We start from the raw sequence: 17910 nt of genomic DNA, 5'->3' as shown, positions 1-17910 counted from the left end.
TAAAACTTTTAAAAATTTTTTTTACCCTAACCCTAACCTTAACCCTAACCCTAACCCTAACCCTAACCCTAAGTGCTTACTGGAGGACGTTTAGATGCTAACTGGCTGTCCAGCATTGCACCAGTAAACACCCTGAATCGTACCTTGAAAATTTTTTTTTACCTTGAAAATCATTTTTTACTGTGAAAATCATGTTTTAACTTAAAACACTTTTTTTTTACTTTTTTATTTTTTTTTAACTTTTAGAATTTTTTTTTTAATTTTTGTAAAATTTTTGTAATTTTTTTTTAATTTTTTCAAAACATTTTTTTTTTAAATTGTTTAATTTTTTTATTTTTTTTTTAAATTTTTAATTTTTTTTAAAATTTTTTAATTTTTTTTTAAATATTTTTAATTTTTTAAAAATATTTTTAACTTTTTTTAAACTTTTTTTTAAACTTTTTTTAAACTTTTTTTTAAACTTTTTTTTAAACTTTTTTTTTTTTTTTTTTAAACTTTTTTTAACTTTTTTTTAAAACTTTTAAAAATTTTTTTTACCCTAACCCTAACCTTAACCCTAACCCTAACCCTAACCCTAACCCTAACCCTAAGTGCTTACTGGAGGACGTTTAGATGCTAACTGGCTGTCCAGCATTGCACCAGTAAACACCCTGAATCGTACCTTGAAAATTTTTTTTTACCTTGAAAATCATTTTTTACCGTGAAAATCATGTTTTAACTTAAAACACTTTTTTTTTATTTTTTATTTTTTTTTAACTTTTAGAATTTTTTTTTTAATTTTTGTAAAATTTTTGTAATTTTTTTAAAAAATTCTATTTTTTTTTTTATTTTTTCAAAAAAAAATTTTTTTAAATTGTTAAATTTTTTTATTTTTTTTTAAATTTTTAATTTTTTTTTAAATATTTTTAATTTTTTAAAAATATTTTTAACTTTTTTTAAACTTTTTTTTTAACTTTTTTTAAACTTTTTTTTTAAACTTTTTTTATTTTTTTAAAACTTTTTTTAACTTTTTTTTAAAACTTAAAAAATTTTTTTTTACCCTAACCCTAACCTTAACCCTAACCCTAACCCTAACCCTAACCCTAAGTGCTTACTGGAGGACGTTTAGATGCTAACTGGCTGTCCAGCATTGCACCAGTAAACACCCTGAATCGTACCTTGAAAATTTTTTTTTACCTTGAAAATCATTTTTTACCGTGAAAATCATGTTTTAACTTAAAACCCTTTTTTTTTATTTTTTATTTTTTTTTAACTTTTAGAATTTTTTTTTTAATTTTTGTAAAATTTTTGTAATTTTTTTTAAAAATTCTAATTTTTTTTTAATTTTTTCAAAAAAAATTTTTTTTAAATTGTTAAAATTTTTTTTTTTTTTTTTAAATTTTTAATTTTTTTTTAAATATTTTTAATTTTTTAAAAATATTTTTAACTTTTTTTAAACTTTTTTTTTTACTTTTTTTAAACTTTTTTTTTTAACTTTTTTTTAATTTTTTTAAAACTTTTTTTAACTTTTTTTTAAAACTTTAAAAAACATTTTTTACCCTAACCCTAACCTTAACCCTAACCCTAACCCTAACCCTAACCCTAAGTGCTTACTGGAGGACGTTTAGATGCTAACTGGCTGTCCAGCATTGCACCCTGAATCGTACCTTGAAAATTTTTTTTTACCTTGAAAATCATTTTTTACCGTGAAAATCATGTTTTAACTTAAAACACTTATTTTTTTTTATTTTTTTTTTTTTAACTTTTAGAATTTCTTTTTTAATTTTTGTAAAATTTTTGTAATTTTTTAAAAAAATTCTAATTTTTTTTTAATTTAAAAAAAATTTTTTTTTTTTAAATTGTTTAATTTTTTTATTTTTTTTTAAAATTTTTAATTTTTAAAAAAATATTTTTAATTTTTTAAAAATATTTTTAACTTTTTTTAAACTTTTTTTTTAACTTTATTTAAACTTTTTTTTTAACTTTTTTTTTATTTTTTTAAAACTTTTTTTTAAAACTTTAAAACATTTTTTTTACCCTAACCCTAACCTTAACCCTAACCCTAACCCTAACCCTAACCCTAACCCTAAGTGCTTACTGGAGGACATTTAGATGCTAACTGGCTGTCCAGCATTGCACCAGTAAACACCCTGAATCGTAGATTTTAGATGCAAGCCAATATCATCCGATACTTTTTTTTTTTTTGCTGATATCAGACCATCAACAGGTATCGATATCGGATCAGGGCATCCCTCGTTAAAAGTAACAATTTAAAAACAACAAAACCTCCCAGGACAAAGCTACGAACAATGGGAGACCGGGCTTTCTGCTCCGCCGCTCCCAGTCTGTGGAATGCTCTCCCTGACCACCTGAGGGCACCACAGACTGTGGATGCTTTTAAAAAAAGGCTTAAAAACCCTTCTTAATATCACTAATATAGACACTTACATCGTGTGTTGCCTTCATTATAACACTTATATAAGACTTTTAAAGTCATTTTGATAGTAGGCGAATATAGACCCTTACATCATGTGTTGCCTTCATTATAACACTTATATAAGACTTTTAAAGTCATTTTGATAGTAGGCTAATACAGACCCTTACATCATGTGTTGCCTTCATTATAACACTTATATAAGACTTTTAAAGTCATTTTGATAGTAAGCTAATATAACTAATATAGACACTTACATCATGTGTTGCCTTCATTATAACACTTATATAAGACTTTTAAAGTCATTTTGATAGTAGGCTAATATAGATACTTGCATCATGTGTTGTCTTCATTGTAACACTTATATAAGACTTTTACAGTCATTTTGATAGTAGGCTAATATAGCTAATATAGACACTTACATCATGTGTTGTCTTCATTGTAACACTTATATAAGACTTTTACAGTCATTTTGATAGTAGGCTAATATAGACACATCATGTGTTGTCTTCATTATAACACTTAAATATGGCTTTTAAAGTCATTTTGATAGTAGGCTAATATAGACACTTACATCATGTGTTGTCTTCATTGTAACACTTATATAAGACTTTTAAAGTCATTTTGATAGTAGGCTAATATAGACACATCATGTGTTGCTTTTAAGGTCATTTTGATAGTAGGCTAATATAGACACTTACATCATGTGTTGTCTTCATTATAACACTTATATAAGACTTTTAAAGTAATTTTGATAGTAAGCTAATATATCGAATATAGACACTTACATCATGTGTTGTCTTCATTATAACACTTATATAAGACTTTTAAAGTCATTTTGATAGTAGGCTAATATAGATACTTGCATCATGTGTTGTCTTCATTGTAACACTTATATAAGACTTTTACAGTCATTTTGATAGTAGGCTAATATAGACACTTACATCATGTGTTGTCTTCATTGTAACACTTATATAAGACTTTTAAAGTCATTTTGATAGTAGGCTAATATCGCTAATATAGACACTTACATCATGTGTTGCCTTCATTATAACACTTATATAAGACTTTTAAAGTCATTTTGATAGTAGGCTAACATAGACACTTACATCATGTGTTGCCTTCATTATAACACTTATATAAGACTTTTAAAGTCATTTTGATAGTAGGCTAATACAGACACATCATGTGTTGTCTTCATTATAACACTTAAATAAGGCTTTTAAAGTCATTTTGATAGTAGGCTAATATAGACCCTTACATCATGTGTTGCCTTCATTATAACACTTATATAAGACTTTTAAAGTCATTTTGATAGTAGGCTCATATAGCTAATATAGACACTTCCATCATGTGTTGCCTTCATTATAACACTTATATAAGACTTTTAATGTCATTTTGATAGTAGGCTAATATAGCTAATATAGACATGTGTTGTCTTCATTATAACACTTATATAATACTTTTAAAGTCATTTTGATAGTAGGTTAATATAGCTAACATAGACACTTACATCATGTGTTGCCTTCATTATAACACTTATATAAGACTTTTAAAGTCATTTTGATAGTAGGCTAATATAGCTAATATAGACACTTACATCATGTGTTGCCTTCATTATAACACTTATATAAGACTTTTAATGTCATTTTGATAGTAGGCTAATATGGCTAATATAGACATGTGTTGTCTTCATTATAACACTTATATAAGACTTTTAAAGTCATTTTGATAGTAGGCTAATATAGCCACTTACATCATGTGTTGCCTTCATTATAACACTTATATAAGACTTTTAAAGTCATTTTGATAGTAGGCTAATATTGCTAACATAGACATGTGTTGTCTTCATTATAACACTTATATAAGACTTATGAAGTCATTTTGATAGTAGGCTAATATAGACACTTACATCATGTGTTGTCTTCATTATAACACTTATATAAGACTTTTACAGTCATTTTGATAGTAGGCTAATATAGACACTGACATCATGTGTTGCCTTCATTATAACACTTATATAAGACTTTTGAAGTCATTTTGATAGTAGGCTAATACAGCTAATATAGACACTTACATCATGTGTTGCCTTCATTATAACACTTATATAAGACTTTTAAAGTCATTTTGATAGTAGGCTAATATAGACACTTACATCATGTGTTGTCTTCATTATAACACTTATATAAGACTTTTACAGTCATTTTGATAGTAGGCTAATATAGACACTGACATCATGTGTTGCCTTCATTATAACACTTATATAAGACTTTTGAAGTCATTTTGATAGTAGGCTAATACAGCTAATATAGACACTTACATCATGTGTTGCCTTCATTATAACACTTATATAAGACTTTTAAAGTCATTTTGATAGTAGGCTAATATAGACACTTACATCATGTGTTGTCTTCATTATAACACTTATAGAAGACTTTTACAGTCATTTTGATAGTAGGCTAATATAGCTAATATAGACACTTACATCATGTGTTGCCTTCATTGTATCACTTATATAAGACTTTTAAAGTCATTTTGATGGTAGGCTAATATAGACACTTACATCATGTGTTGTCTTCATTGTAACACTTATATATGACTTTTAAAGTCATTTTGATAGTAGGCTAATATAAACACATCATGTGTTGTCTTCATTATAACACTTATATAAGACGTTTACAGTCATTTTGATAGTAGGCTAATATAGCTAATATAGACACTTACATCATGTGTTGCCTTCATTGTAACACTTACAGTATATAAGACTTTTAAAGTCATTTTGATAGTAGGCTAATATAGCTAATATAGACATGTGTTGTCTTCATTATAACACTTATATAAGACTTTTAAAGTCATTTTGATAGTAGGCTAATATTGCTAATATAGACACTTACATCATGTGTTGCCTTCATTATAACACTTATATAAGACTTTTAAAGTCATTTTGATAGTAGGCTAATATAGCTAATATAGACACTTACATCATGTGTTGCCTTCATTATAACACTTATATAAGACTTTTAAAGACATTTTGATAGTAGGCTAATATCGCTAATATAGACACTTACATCATGTGTTGCCTTCATTATAACACTTATATAAGACTTTTAAAGTCACTTTGATAGTAGGCTAATATAGCTAATATAGACACTTACATCATGTGTTGCCTTCATTATAACACTTATATAAGACTTTTAAAGTCATTTTGATAGTAGGCTAATATTGCTAACATAGACATGTGTTGTCTTCATTATAACACTTATATAAGACTTTTAAAGTCATTATGATAGTAGGCTAATATAGCTTATATAGACACTTACATCATGTGTTGCCTTCATTATAACACTTATATAACACTTTTAAAGTCATTTTGATAGTAAGCTAATATTGCTAACATAGACATGTGTTGTCTTCATTATAACACTTATACAAGACTTTTAAAGTCATTTTGATAGTAAGCTAATATAGACACTTACATCATGTGTTGTCTTCATTATAACACTTATATAAGACTTTTAAAGTCATTTTGATAGTAGGCTAATATAGACACTTACATCATGTGTTGCCTTCATTATAACACTTATATAAGACTTTTAAAGTAATTTTGATAGTAGGCTAATATCACTAATATAGACACTTACATCATGTGTTGCCTTCATTATAACACTTATATAAGACTTTTAAAGTCATTTTGATAGTAGGCTAATATAGATAATATAGACACGTGTTGTCTTCATTATAACACTTATACAAGGCTTTTAAAGTCATTTTGATAGTAGGCTAATATAGACACTTACATCATGTGTTGTCTTCATTATAACACTTATATAAGACTTTTACAGTCATTTTGATAGTAGGCTAATATAGCTAATATAGACACTTACATCATGTGTTGCCTTCATTGTAACACTTATATAAGACTTTAAAGTAATTTTGATAGTAGGCTAATATCACTAATATAGACACTTACATCATGTGTTGCCTTCATTGGCTTGCCGGGCCCCTGGTCTAAGGGGCAATCTAAACCAGAGTACCTATGACATGACAGCAGGACCACTTTGAGACGCTCACCCCCTTGACAAAGATTTCGCCACGTAACTCCAAGACAAAGCCCCACTCCGCCAGGATCCTTCTGGTGACCTCGGGCACCTGGATGCGTCCGCTCACCCCCGTGCTGTCCATGCGACTGGCCAAGTTCACCGTGGAGCCCCAGATATCATATTGGGGCTTGCTGGCGCCGATAACACCTGCTACCACTGGGCCGTGTGCGATGCCTGATACACAAAAATGAGGGACTTTATCACAGACACTAGGTTTTCTTGTGTGAACTCGTTGGGAGTTTCCTCCTCTCCCAGCTCGCCAGCCTCAATCTGAACCTTGGTATTTACCGTGATGACGGACTGGCAGTGTGTCGCGCCTCGCCAAGGAGCAGCGAGAATACCAAGAAGCGCATATGCCAAAATTTTCAAAGAGAACGGCCTACGGATCACGATTGAAGCCAACAAGCAAACCGTCAACTTCCTTGACGTCACTTTCAACCTGAGAAATAACAGCTACCAACCATTCACGAAAGCCAACACAACACTCCAATACGTGCACCATGACAGCAACCACCCACCCACCACCACGAAAAGAATACCTACCGGAATTAATAAAAGGCTATCGATGCTGTCATCTAGCAAAGCTGAATTTGACCAAGCAACCCCCCCGTACCAAAAAGCCCTTGATGAAAGCGGATACAATTTCACCCTCACCTATGAACCCACGCCAGGAAACCAACCGAAAAAGAACAGAAAACGAAACGACATCATCTGGTACAACCCCCCATACAGCAAAAACGTCTCAACTAACATTGGACACAAATTCCTCAATCTGATTGACAAACACTTTCCCAAAGACAACACCCTAAGAAAAGTATTCAACAAGAACAACATTAAATTGAGCTACAGCTGCATGAACAATATACGACAAATCATCTCAAACCACAACAAAACAATTGCAAATGAGCCGTCGACCCCCGGACAGAGCGACTCCAAAACCAACAAAGGTTGCAACTGTCGAAAGAAACCTGATTGCCCTCTCAACGGGGGGTGCTTACAAACATCAGTTGTCTACCAATCTAAGGTAACACGCAAGGACATTAACACATCCGACACATATGTAGGATTAACCGAGAGAGAGTTCAAAACCAGATGGAACAATCACAAGGCTTCTTTCAGGAACCAAAACCTGCGGAATACCACAGAACTCAGCAAACACATTTGGGACCTCAAAGACAATAATGTTGAATATTCAATAACATGGCAAATTCTTGCATCCAGCACACCTTACAATAGTGGTAATAAAAGATGCAACCTATGCTTGAAAGAGAAACTGTTTATTATTTACCGTCCAGACCTGTCATCCCTCAACAAGCGCAGCGAAATTGTAACAGCATGCCGCCACAGACGGAAACACCTCCTAGGTAACACATGAGCCAATCACCACGCCCCTACACCAGCCTGTACCCACCCACTCTGTGCCCTATATAATCCATGGTATGTGAATGCTCCCATTAAAATCTCCTGATGATTGAGGGAACCTCCCCTCATGAAACAGGCCTGTAGAGATGAAATAGTCTTGTGATTTTTTCCCCACACATACATATATATATATATATAAAAGAAATACTTGAATTTCAGTGTTAATTTATTTACACATATACACACACATAACACTCATCTACTCATTGTTGAGTTAAGGGTTGAATTGTCCATCCTTGTTCTATTCTCTGTCACTATTTTTCGAACCATGCTGAACACCCTCTCTGATGATGCATTCTGCTTCGTCTCCTTGTTGTGTGCGCAGTTGTGCACTGCACTCTCGAAAAGTCGTAGATGTTATTGTCACATATGCATGTACACTAGATGGCAGTATTGTCCTGTTTAAGAGTGTCACAACATTGACGAACTGCTTTACGGTAGACAAAAACGTGACTGCTGTTGTTACCGCGCTGGGAGGACGTTAATGAAACTGCCTAACAATAAAACCCACTTAAGAAACCAAAAACTCGCCCTTCGATCATTCTACAGTTATAACGTCATTGGGAAGGCACGCTGTTTATATTGTGGGAAAGCGGACGTGAAAACAGGCTGTCGACACGTCACTCAGGTCCGCCTGAATTTCGGGAGATTTTCGGGAGATAATTTGTCCGGGAGGTTTTCGGGAGAGGCGCTGAATTTCGGGAGTCTCCCGGAAAATCCGGGAGGGTTGGCAAGTATGGGTCTACATAACATGTAATGGTGGTTCTTTGGTCAAAATGTTGCATAGATCAGTGTTTTTCAACATTTTTTGAGCCAAGGCACATTTTTTTGCGTTGAAAAAATGCGGAGGCACACCACCAGCAGAAATTATTAAAAAACGACAGTAAAAAGTTGTCGTCGCAATTGTTGTATATGACTTTAAAGCATAACCAAGCATGCATCACTATAGCTCTTGTCTCAAAGTAGGTGTACTGTCACCACCTGTCACATCACACCCTGACTTATGTGGACTTTTTTGCTGTTTTCCTGTGTGTAGTGTTTTACTTCTTGTCTTGCGCTCCTATTTTGGTGGCTTTTTCTTTTTTGTTGGTATTTTCCTGTAGCAGTTTCATGTCTTCCTTTGAGCGATATTCCCCGCATCTACTTTGTTTTAGCAATCAAGACTATTTCAGTTGTTTTTATCCTTCTTTGTGGGGACATTGTTGATTGTCATGTCATGTTCCGATGTACATTGAGGACGCCGTCTTTGCTCCACAGTAAGTCTTTGCTGTCGTCCAGCATTCTGTTTTTGTTTACTTTGTAGCCAGTTCAGTTTTAGTTTTATTTCTGCATAGCCTTCCCTAAGCTTCAATGCCTTTTCTTAGGGGCACTCACCTTTTGTTTATTTTTGGTTTCAGCATTAGACACCTTTTTACCTGCACACTGCCTCCCGCTGTTTCCGACGGTTGCATGTCCCATAACAAGAAGATTGAGAAAAGGAAGACGCTTATCGACTACGTTGTCCCACGGACTACAAAGGTGAACACGCGCTAATTTTCAGACCAGCAGGTACCAGAAGGTAGGAAAAGTTGTTTTTGCATATTATTGCAAAACAAAACGCCAAATATGTCTAAAATGGTAAATGGTAGATACTTGTGTGGAGGGGGGCGTGGCCTGCGGGCCTGCAGCGAAGCGAGGTGTGCCAGGACCGGCCTCGAAGTCAGCGACAGGTGCCTAGATGGCCCACCTGGGCCTTGTTATCTAATCACCTGTCGCTCTGTATAAGCAGTAGAGATGCGGATTATCCGCGGATCGGGCGGATGAAATTAAAAAAAATTAGATTTTATCCGCGGGTCGGGTCGGATCGGGTCGGGCGATTGAAATAAAAAAAAATTAGATTTTAAATAGATTCAGGCGGGTGGCAGTTAAACCAATTGGGAAATATATATACATAGTTAAATGTTGTTACCCACATACGAAAAACGAGCAGGCACCTGCTGCATATGCCACAACAGAAGAAAAAAAAAGAAAAGAGATGGACACTTTTACGGAGCGGAGAAGGGACGCCTCGCCGGGGTCCGGGACCGAGGCCCCTTCCCCCGAGAGGGCCCCACCGGGAGCCGTAGCTGAGGCGATCCGCGAGAAGGGCCCGACGCACGTCCTGGGTCACCACCGCGCCCACCGCACCGACACCCCGCCTCGTCCGCCTTCGCCGCGGCCGGCGTCACGCGCAGCAGGTAAGCAGCTTACCTGCCCGCCACCCCCGTGGCCGGGGGCTCGTAACAGGGGTCACTCCGCGCGCTCCGCCCGCGCAGCTTACCTGCCCGTCACCCCTGTTGCCGGGGGCGCGTAACAAGGGTCACTCCGCGCGCAGTGCGCTCACGAAAGGGGTGGGGCTCACCCTGGTTGATATAGAGAGCAGGATGGTGGCCATGGAAGTCGGAACCCGCTAGGGAATGTGTAACAACCCACCTGCCGAATCAACTAGCCCTGAAAATGGATGGCGCTGGAGCGTCGGGCCCATACCCGGCCGTCGCCGGCAGTGAGACGCGCTTGGAGGTGCGCTCAGCGCGGCTCCCATATGATTGCGCACTGGTGTGCGTCTGGGTCGTGACAGCGTGGCACGCGAAAGTCTGTGCTGCATTGGATCAGTCTCCTTTCTTTAACAGGCAAAAGCTTTATAACCTCACCATACCTGCCAACTTTTGAAATCAGAAAAACCTAGTAGCCAGGGTCCAGGGGCCGCAGGCCCCGGTAGGTCCAGGACAAAGTCCTGGTGGAGGGTTCAGGGCTTCGCCCCCCGACGCAAAATGATTATTAGCATTCAGACAGGTTAAAATGTTGCTAAAACCATCACTTTTCTATCAGTCACAGTGACTTTTCAAAACAAAAATATTACAGCAAAAATCATATGGGTTGATTGACATGTTTATTCTGTAAGCTAACTTCAATAGTTTGAAATTATTTTGACAGTTAATGCCAGTTATCCTGTCAACCTTTCACAAGACTTCAATTTGTTAATTGAAAGTATAAACAGTATAAACACTTTTTACAGTAAACAAATGGTAAAACAGTACTAAACAATTCCATTAAAAAAAAAATTGGTGTCATTATTAACTTTCTGTCCAAGCTTGTATAATCTACTGCCTTGTTCAATTGTAAAAAATATTCTGTGCCTAAAATTCACATTTCTATCACAATTATCATACTGTAAACATGGTAAGCTAACTTCATTAAAATTAATAGTCCTGTCAATAGCATGGAATTACAATTCAAATGTAGTTTTTTTGTAAGCCTTTCAAAAGAATTCAAAATATGAAAAATTAATGAAAATTAATTTAAGCCATCAGACACTTGAAAAGTGGCACATCACATCTCTAATGTAATCATTTGAACTTTTCAACAGAAATAGCACTGCAAAAATATTAAGGACATACTTCTGTATTTTGGTAGTTATGCTGTCAACATTTAACAAGATTTCTTCAACTTGGACTTGAAAGCATAAATAGTATAAACACTTTTAACAGTATGTCGTGCTGTGAAATACAGCCGACAGGATTGCGCACCAAACACGAAACAAGGCCAAAGCGCATGCATAGTGCAGGAGAACAAAGGACTTCTTTCATTTAAGGTTTGTGATAAACCATCAAACTCATTCGTTAAAAGGACTCTATAGTAATATAAAGCAAATTTTTCTGGACATTATCATGCAAGAAAAGTTTATTTTTGGGACCGCGATCACCGCGTAATGATTTTTAAAGGTTGCATTACAAACATTTAACTGTCCCATGTGATCAGCCAGTGCGATTGGAAGTCCATGCTCAATTATTGCCTCCGTAAATAAAACTTCGGCATTTATCACATCCAAAGAATCTGTTTGGGCGACGAAAAACGTTGAAAGTTTTCCACTTGTATCGCTAGCAACGGCATTAGACTTGTGTTTTTTTGTCCCAACGTGGTCTTTTACATCGCTAATTCCTCCGTGTCCGATCGAAAAATCTTGTCTGCACAAGGTGCAATTCGCCTAGTTTTCACCCTTTTTTTTTTTTAAATTAATGAAAAACCGTATTTTTTATCACTGCAACCGTAACCCGGAATAGGTTGATGAAAACCGTACGAATTACGGGAAAACCGGAGTAGTTGGCAGGTATGCCTCACTAATGCCTTGCATCGTCTATATTAGATATATAACAACGGGCGGGTGCGGGCGGATGGCGGGCGGGTGCAGTTCTGATCAAACGTTACATCGGGTGGATGGCGGATGGTTGACGACTTTCTGATGCGGTTGCGGATGAAATAATTGCCTATCCGCGCATCTCTGTATAAGCAGCAACCGGGAGGAGAGACATTATGGGGAGCTGGGGCGAGAGCACGAGCCAGAACGAGAGCCACAAAAAGACAATTGCTGGAAAGCAATGGAGAGACTTTATTCACAAAATAAAACTATCTTGTAACCCTGAACCGGGCTCGCATGGCAATGCTTGGTGGTCTGGAGGACCCACGGGAGGGCAACCTCCACAACTTGTATAGCGCTTTTCTACCTTCGAGGTACTCAAAGCGCTTTGACACTATTTCCACATTCACACACACATTCACACACTGATGGAGGGAGCTGCCATGCAAGGCGCTAACCACCACCCATCAGGAGCAAGGGTGAAGTGTCTCGCTCAAGGACACAACGGACGTGACGAGGTTGGTAGAAGGTGGGGATTGAACCAGAAACCCTCAGGTCGCTAGCACGGCCATTCTCCCAACGGCGCCACGCCGCCCCACTTTATACACACACACCGTAATAATACTGGTATGTTGAAGCACAGTATAATCCACCAAGCGGTGTGGCTTCATAGCTTACCAAAGTCCTACTAAAACATTTTAAAGATTTTTGAGCGCCGCGTGTAATGTTCTATATTTTCAACGGAACATGTGTTCCTCTGCGGGAGCACGCCCACGCAGCGACGAGCCTGCAGACAATCGTCAATCCGCACACCTGGGACTGATGAGGGCGAGCCGCTTAAAGGACCAGTGGACCCAGGGATCCTGGCGGAAACTTAGTTCTCAAATGGTGTATCGTAAGCGACAAGCTTTATGCTCTATCCTTGCTTCCTCTCCGTGGCTTAAAGTTAAAGTTAAAGTACCAATGATTGTCACACACACACTAGGTGTGGCGAGATTATTCTTTGCATTTGACCCATCACCCTTGATCACCCCCTGGGAGGTGAGGGGAGCAGTGGGCAGCAGCGGTGGAATCATTTTTGGTGATTTAACCCCCAATTCCAACCCTTGATGCTGAGTGCCAAGCAGGGAGGTAATGGGTCCCATTTTTATAGTCTTTGGTATGACTCGGCCGGGATTTGAACTCCCAACCTACCGATCTCAGGACGGACACTCTAACCACTAGGCCACTGAGTAGGTGTAGGCTTGATTTGTCTTCTCCCGTGTTCCCGCAGCGTTTTCCTTCCGTTGCCCTGGATCTCGACTGCCTCGCCCGTTCCTCGACTCCTCGCTCGCCCCCGGACTCTGACGCCTCTCTCTCGCCCCGGATCACCTGCCTGCCCCATGGACTGCCTCGTTCCTTCGCTCTCATCAACACTTGGTAACACACACTTCAGCTAACTACGCACATAGCCTCACACACACACACACTCTTCCATTTCCTTTATGTTAGCTTATTTGTTAGTATTGTTTTGTATTTAAGTCCCATCTTAAAACTCATTTGTATACTCTAGCCTTTAAATAGCCCCCCTGTTAGACCAGTTGATCTGCCGTTTCTTTTCTTTTCTCCTCTGCTCCCCTTTTCCTTGAGGGGGGGGGGGCACAGGTCCGGTGGCCATGGATGAAGTGCTGGCTGTCCAGAGTCGGGACCCGGGGTGGACCGCTCGCCTGTGCATCGGCTGGGAACATCTCTGCGCTGCTGACCCGTCTCCGCTCGGGATGGTGTCCTGCTGGCCCCACTATGGACTGGACTCTTACTATTATGTTGGATCCACTATGGACTGGACTCTCACAATATTATGTCAGACCCACTCGACATCCATTGCTTTCGGTCTCCCCTGGGGGGGGGGGGGGGGGGGGGGGGGGTTACCCACATATGCGGTCCTCTCCAAGGTTTCTCATAGTCATTCACATCGACGTCCCACTGGGGTGAGTTTTTCCTTGCCCGTATGTGGGCTTTGTACCGAGGATGTCGTTGTGGCTTGTGCAGCCCTTTGAGACACTTGTGATTTAGGGCTATATAAATAAAGATTGATTGATTGATTGATTGATATTATTATATATATATTGACTATATATATAATAAATTATTGAACATTACTGCCACCTGGTGTCTGTTGCCGTCATCTCCCCTTAGTGATACATAACAACATGTAAAATGTTGGTGTTGTTTACTTGAGTCATCTTGCAGTCTACACGTATCTCTTATGTGTGACTGCCATCTACTGGTCACACTTATCATTTCACCATGTACCAAATAAAATAGCTTCGAGGTCGGTAAGCGCAACCAAAATTAGTCCGTACATTAGGCCCACCGGGTTATAAGGTGCACCGTCGAGTTTTGAGAAAATGAAAGGATTTTAAGTGCGCCTTATAGTCCGAAATATACGGTATTCAGATCAAGCTTTGTATAAGCTGATGTTGTTTACTTAAGTGTGTGCACAGTCAGCTACTTACCGACACGGAGCTGAAAGTCTTTGGCCGAGTGCCTGTTAATCTCCTTCAAGGTCTCCTGCATGGCCAGGGCAAACAGAACCAGCTCGCTCAAGTGATTCCATTCGTCCATGCACACCTAAAGCAGAGTCAGACGGATGCGGACTTGAAATAGGCACATTTAAAAGAAGTTACGTCACACCTGTCTGTCTGGAGCGAGACCAGAGGCGGCCATGTAGCAGCTCCCGATGGTCTTGATCTTCTCCACATAGTGGAAGTACGACTCCTCCAGTAGCTGAAGAGAAACGCAGCGATTAAAATGTTAGAATAATTGTTTGTAAGTTATCACGAAACACTTTGTGTTGAAATTAGTTCTTAGCAAGAAGACAAAAGCTGTCTTTGAAACGTACCAAGAAGAAGGCTCGTAAAACTCCACTGGGTAAGGGGGAAAGCCACATGAAGGGTTTTCTGTTTTCTCTCATGTATGGTAATCAGCAGAAGGATGTTGTTCTGGCCCAAGGACTTCAAAGCGGAAAGATGACAGAATCTGCCCAATTTCCAGACGAACTCTTTTTGAACTATTTTATGGACCTCTTTTTGAACTATTTTTGAATTGACCTTTCCTGTGAATTGTTTACGACCTTTTCTGTGAACTTTTTGCGACCTTTGTCCTTTGGAAACAGCCGTGGCCATGTGGTCGGGGAGGGTCCAAAATAAAAGAAGGAGGCATACAAATCTTTTGGCGGAGCGTGCTGGAGATTGTAGAAGGATACAATGTCCGGGCGACTCCCCTCAATATCCATCCATCTATCCATCTTCTTCCGCTTATCCGAGGTCGGGTCGCGGGGGCAGCAGCCTAAGCAGGGAAGCCCAGACTTCCCTCTCCCCAGCCACTTCGTCCAGCTCTTCCCGGGGGATCCCGAGGCGTTCCCAGGCGAGCCGGGAGACATAGTCTTTCCAACGTGTCCTGGGTCTTCCCCGTGGCCTCCTACCGGTCGGACGTGCCCTAAACACCTCCCGAGGAAGGCGATCGGGTGGCATCCTGACCAGATGCCCGAACCACCTCATCTGGCTCCTCTCCATGTGGAGGAGCAGTGGCTTTACTTTGAGCTCCCCCCGGATGACAGAGCTTCTCACCCTATCTCTAAGGGAGAGACCCGCCACCCGGCGGAGGAAACTCATTTCGGCCGCTTGTACCCGTGATCTTGTCCTTTCGGTCATAACCCAAAGCTCATGACCATAGGTGAGGATGGGAACGTAGATCGACCAGTAAATTGATCAGTGTCAGAGCTTGGTCCGCATTGCCGGCAGTAAGTCGGACACGTTTCCAGTGAGGGTTGGACTCCGCCAAGGCTGCCCTTTGTCACCGATTCTGTTCATAACTTTTATGGACAGAATTTCTAGGCGCAGTCAAGGCGTTGAGGGGATCCGGTTTGGTGGCTGCAGGATTAGGTCTCTGCTTTTTGCAGATGATGTGGTCCTGATGGCTTCATCTGGCCAGGATCTTCAGCTCTCGCTGGATCGGTTCGCAGCCGAGTGTGAAGCGACTGGGATGAGAATCAGCACCTCCAAGTCCGAGTCCATGGTTCTCGCACGGAAAAGGGTGGAGTGCCATCTCCGGGTTGGGGAGGAGACCCTGCCCCAAGTGGAGGAGTTCAAGTACCTCGGAGTCTTGTTCACGAGTGAGGGAAGAGTGGATCGTGAGATCGACAGGCGGATCGGTGCGGCGTCTTCAGTAATGCGGACGCTGTATCGATCCGTTGTGGTGAAGAAGGAGCTGAGCCGGAAGGCAAAGCTCTCAATTTACCGGTCGATCTACGTTCCCATCCTCACCTATGGTCATGAGCTTTGGGTTATGACCGAAAGAACAAGATCACGGAAACAAGCGGCCGAAATGAGTTTCCTCCGCCGGGTGGCGGGGCTCTCCCTTAGAGATAGGGTGAGAAGCTCTGCCATTCGGGAGGAACTCAAGGTAAAGCCGCTGCTCCTCCACATCGAGAGGGGCCGGTCAGGATGCCACCCGAACGCCTCCCTAAGGAGGTGTTTCGGGCACGTCCGACCGGTAGGAGACCACGGGGAAGACCCAGGACACGTTGGGAAGACTATCTCTCCCGGCTGGCCTGGGAACGCCTCGGGATCCCCCGGGAGGAGCTGGACGAAGTGGCTGGAGAGAGGGAAGTCTGGGCTTCCCTGCTTACTTAGGCTGCTGCCCCCGCGACCCGACCTCGAATAAGCGGAAGAAGATGGATGGATGGATGGATTATATAACAATACAACATATATGTAGTATATACATACTTTATATCAGGGGTGGGCCGTCAGGGCCAGCAATGCCTTCTCTGCTGGCCTAACATAAATCATGATCATAAATTGATAAGTCAATGTTTTTTTTAATTTACTTTCCCTAAATATATACAAGTACTCATCATATTCTCTTTGCGTCATATTAGGCTTTACAGATACCTTTTAATTGCTGATGCGGATTTTAGGATTTTTAAATACGTAGGAATATAGCCCGTTTCTTACACTATTGCGGTGATTCAATGCCCAGTGCGCGCAAGTGTGTTTCTGTTTACTATTTCTCCAGCCGTGGTCATGTGGTGACATAAATGATGGTATTATGAGAGTTAGTTACTAAAGTCGGACTAAGTAGGACATCACTGAAGGCCTAGATGTGAAATGCACGGCCCGCCACTGCTACATATATACAATATATACAAGACATAACAAATAACAATTACAATTCAAATCTTGTATAATCTTGTCCTTTCGGTCACAACCCAAAGCTCATGACCTTGGTGAGGATTGACTGTTGGGCTTTGAAAATAGCGCCACCATATGGTGCAGTTTTTTTAGAAGAATAATAGCAAATGCAAAATGGTAGATGTGTATATTTTGACAAATATTTATCCTTTTGTGTGCAGCAGTTCAAAAGTACAAGACTTCTACTATTGATTGTTCTCGTATTTTGTGGCGCCCTCTATGGGTCGTGGTTACAATTATTTGGAAGAAAGGCTAGAAAACATGTAATACAAATATCCTTAAACTTTTATAATCATTAAAAAAATGCTCAATGACTTATGGACAATTAAATTTTTTATTTTTTTTTTTACATATTTTCGACATGTTCGACAACCAATCTTGCTAAAATTTGGCACACATGTTCTTGTCAGTCCCTTAAAAGTGTGTATCGAATTTTGTGGTTATTCTGCCAAACACCCCAAAGTTACAGTGGGTTATTCTGTAGAGTGTGTTGAACGGTGTGAGAAATTTCAAGTCAACTTGACTGTTGGGCTTTGAAAATAGCGGCACCATATGGTGCAGTTTTTTTTAGAAGAATAATATTAAATG

General features: G+C 39.2%; 1 protein-coding gene across 1 annotated transcript in view; it reads right to left on the bottom strand.

Moving 5' to 3' along the window:
* The window catches only part of LOC133623675 (adenylate cyclase type 8), an 81323-nt gene that overhangs the window by 5571 nt on the left and 57842 nt on the right, over positions 1-17910 (bottom strand). The window contains exons 18-20 of the mRNA XM_061986956.1: positions 14762-14854; positions 14584-14698; positions 6485-6687 (exon numbers count right to left, since the gene is read on the bottom strand). Of these exons, the coding sequence (XP_061842940.1) occupies positions 6485-6687; positions 14584-14698; positions 14762-14854 (411 nt within the window). The remainder of the gene's footprint in view (positions 1-6484; positions 6688-14583; positions 14699-14761; positions 14855-17910) is intronic.

This window comes from Nerophis lumbriciformis, linkage group LG26, assembly GCF_033978685.3.
Source record: "Nerophis lumbriciformis linkage group LG26, RoL_Nlum_v2.1, whole genome shotgun sequence".
Taxonomy (NCBI): domain Eukaryota; kingdom Metazoa; phylum Chordata; class Actinopteri; order Syngnathiformes; family Syngnathidae; genus Nerophis; species Nerophis lumbriciformis.
Note: the sequence above shows the minus strand (reverse complement) of the source record. Positions and strands in the feature narration are given on the sequence as shown.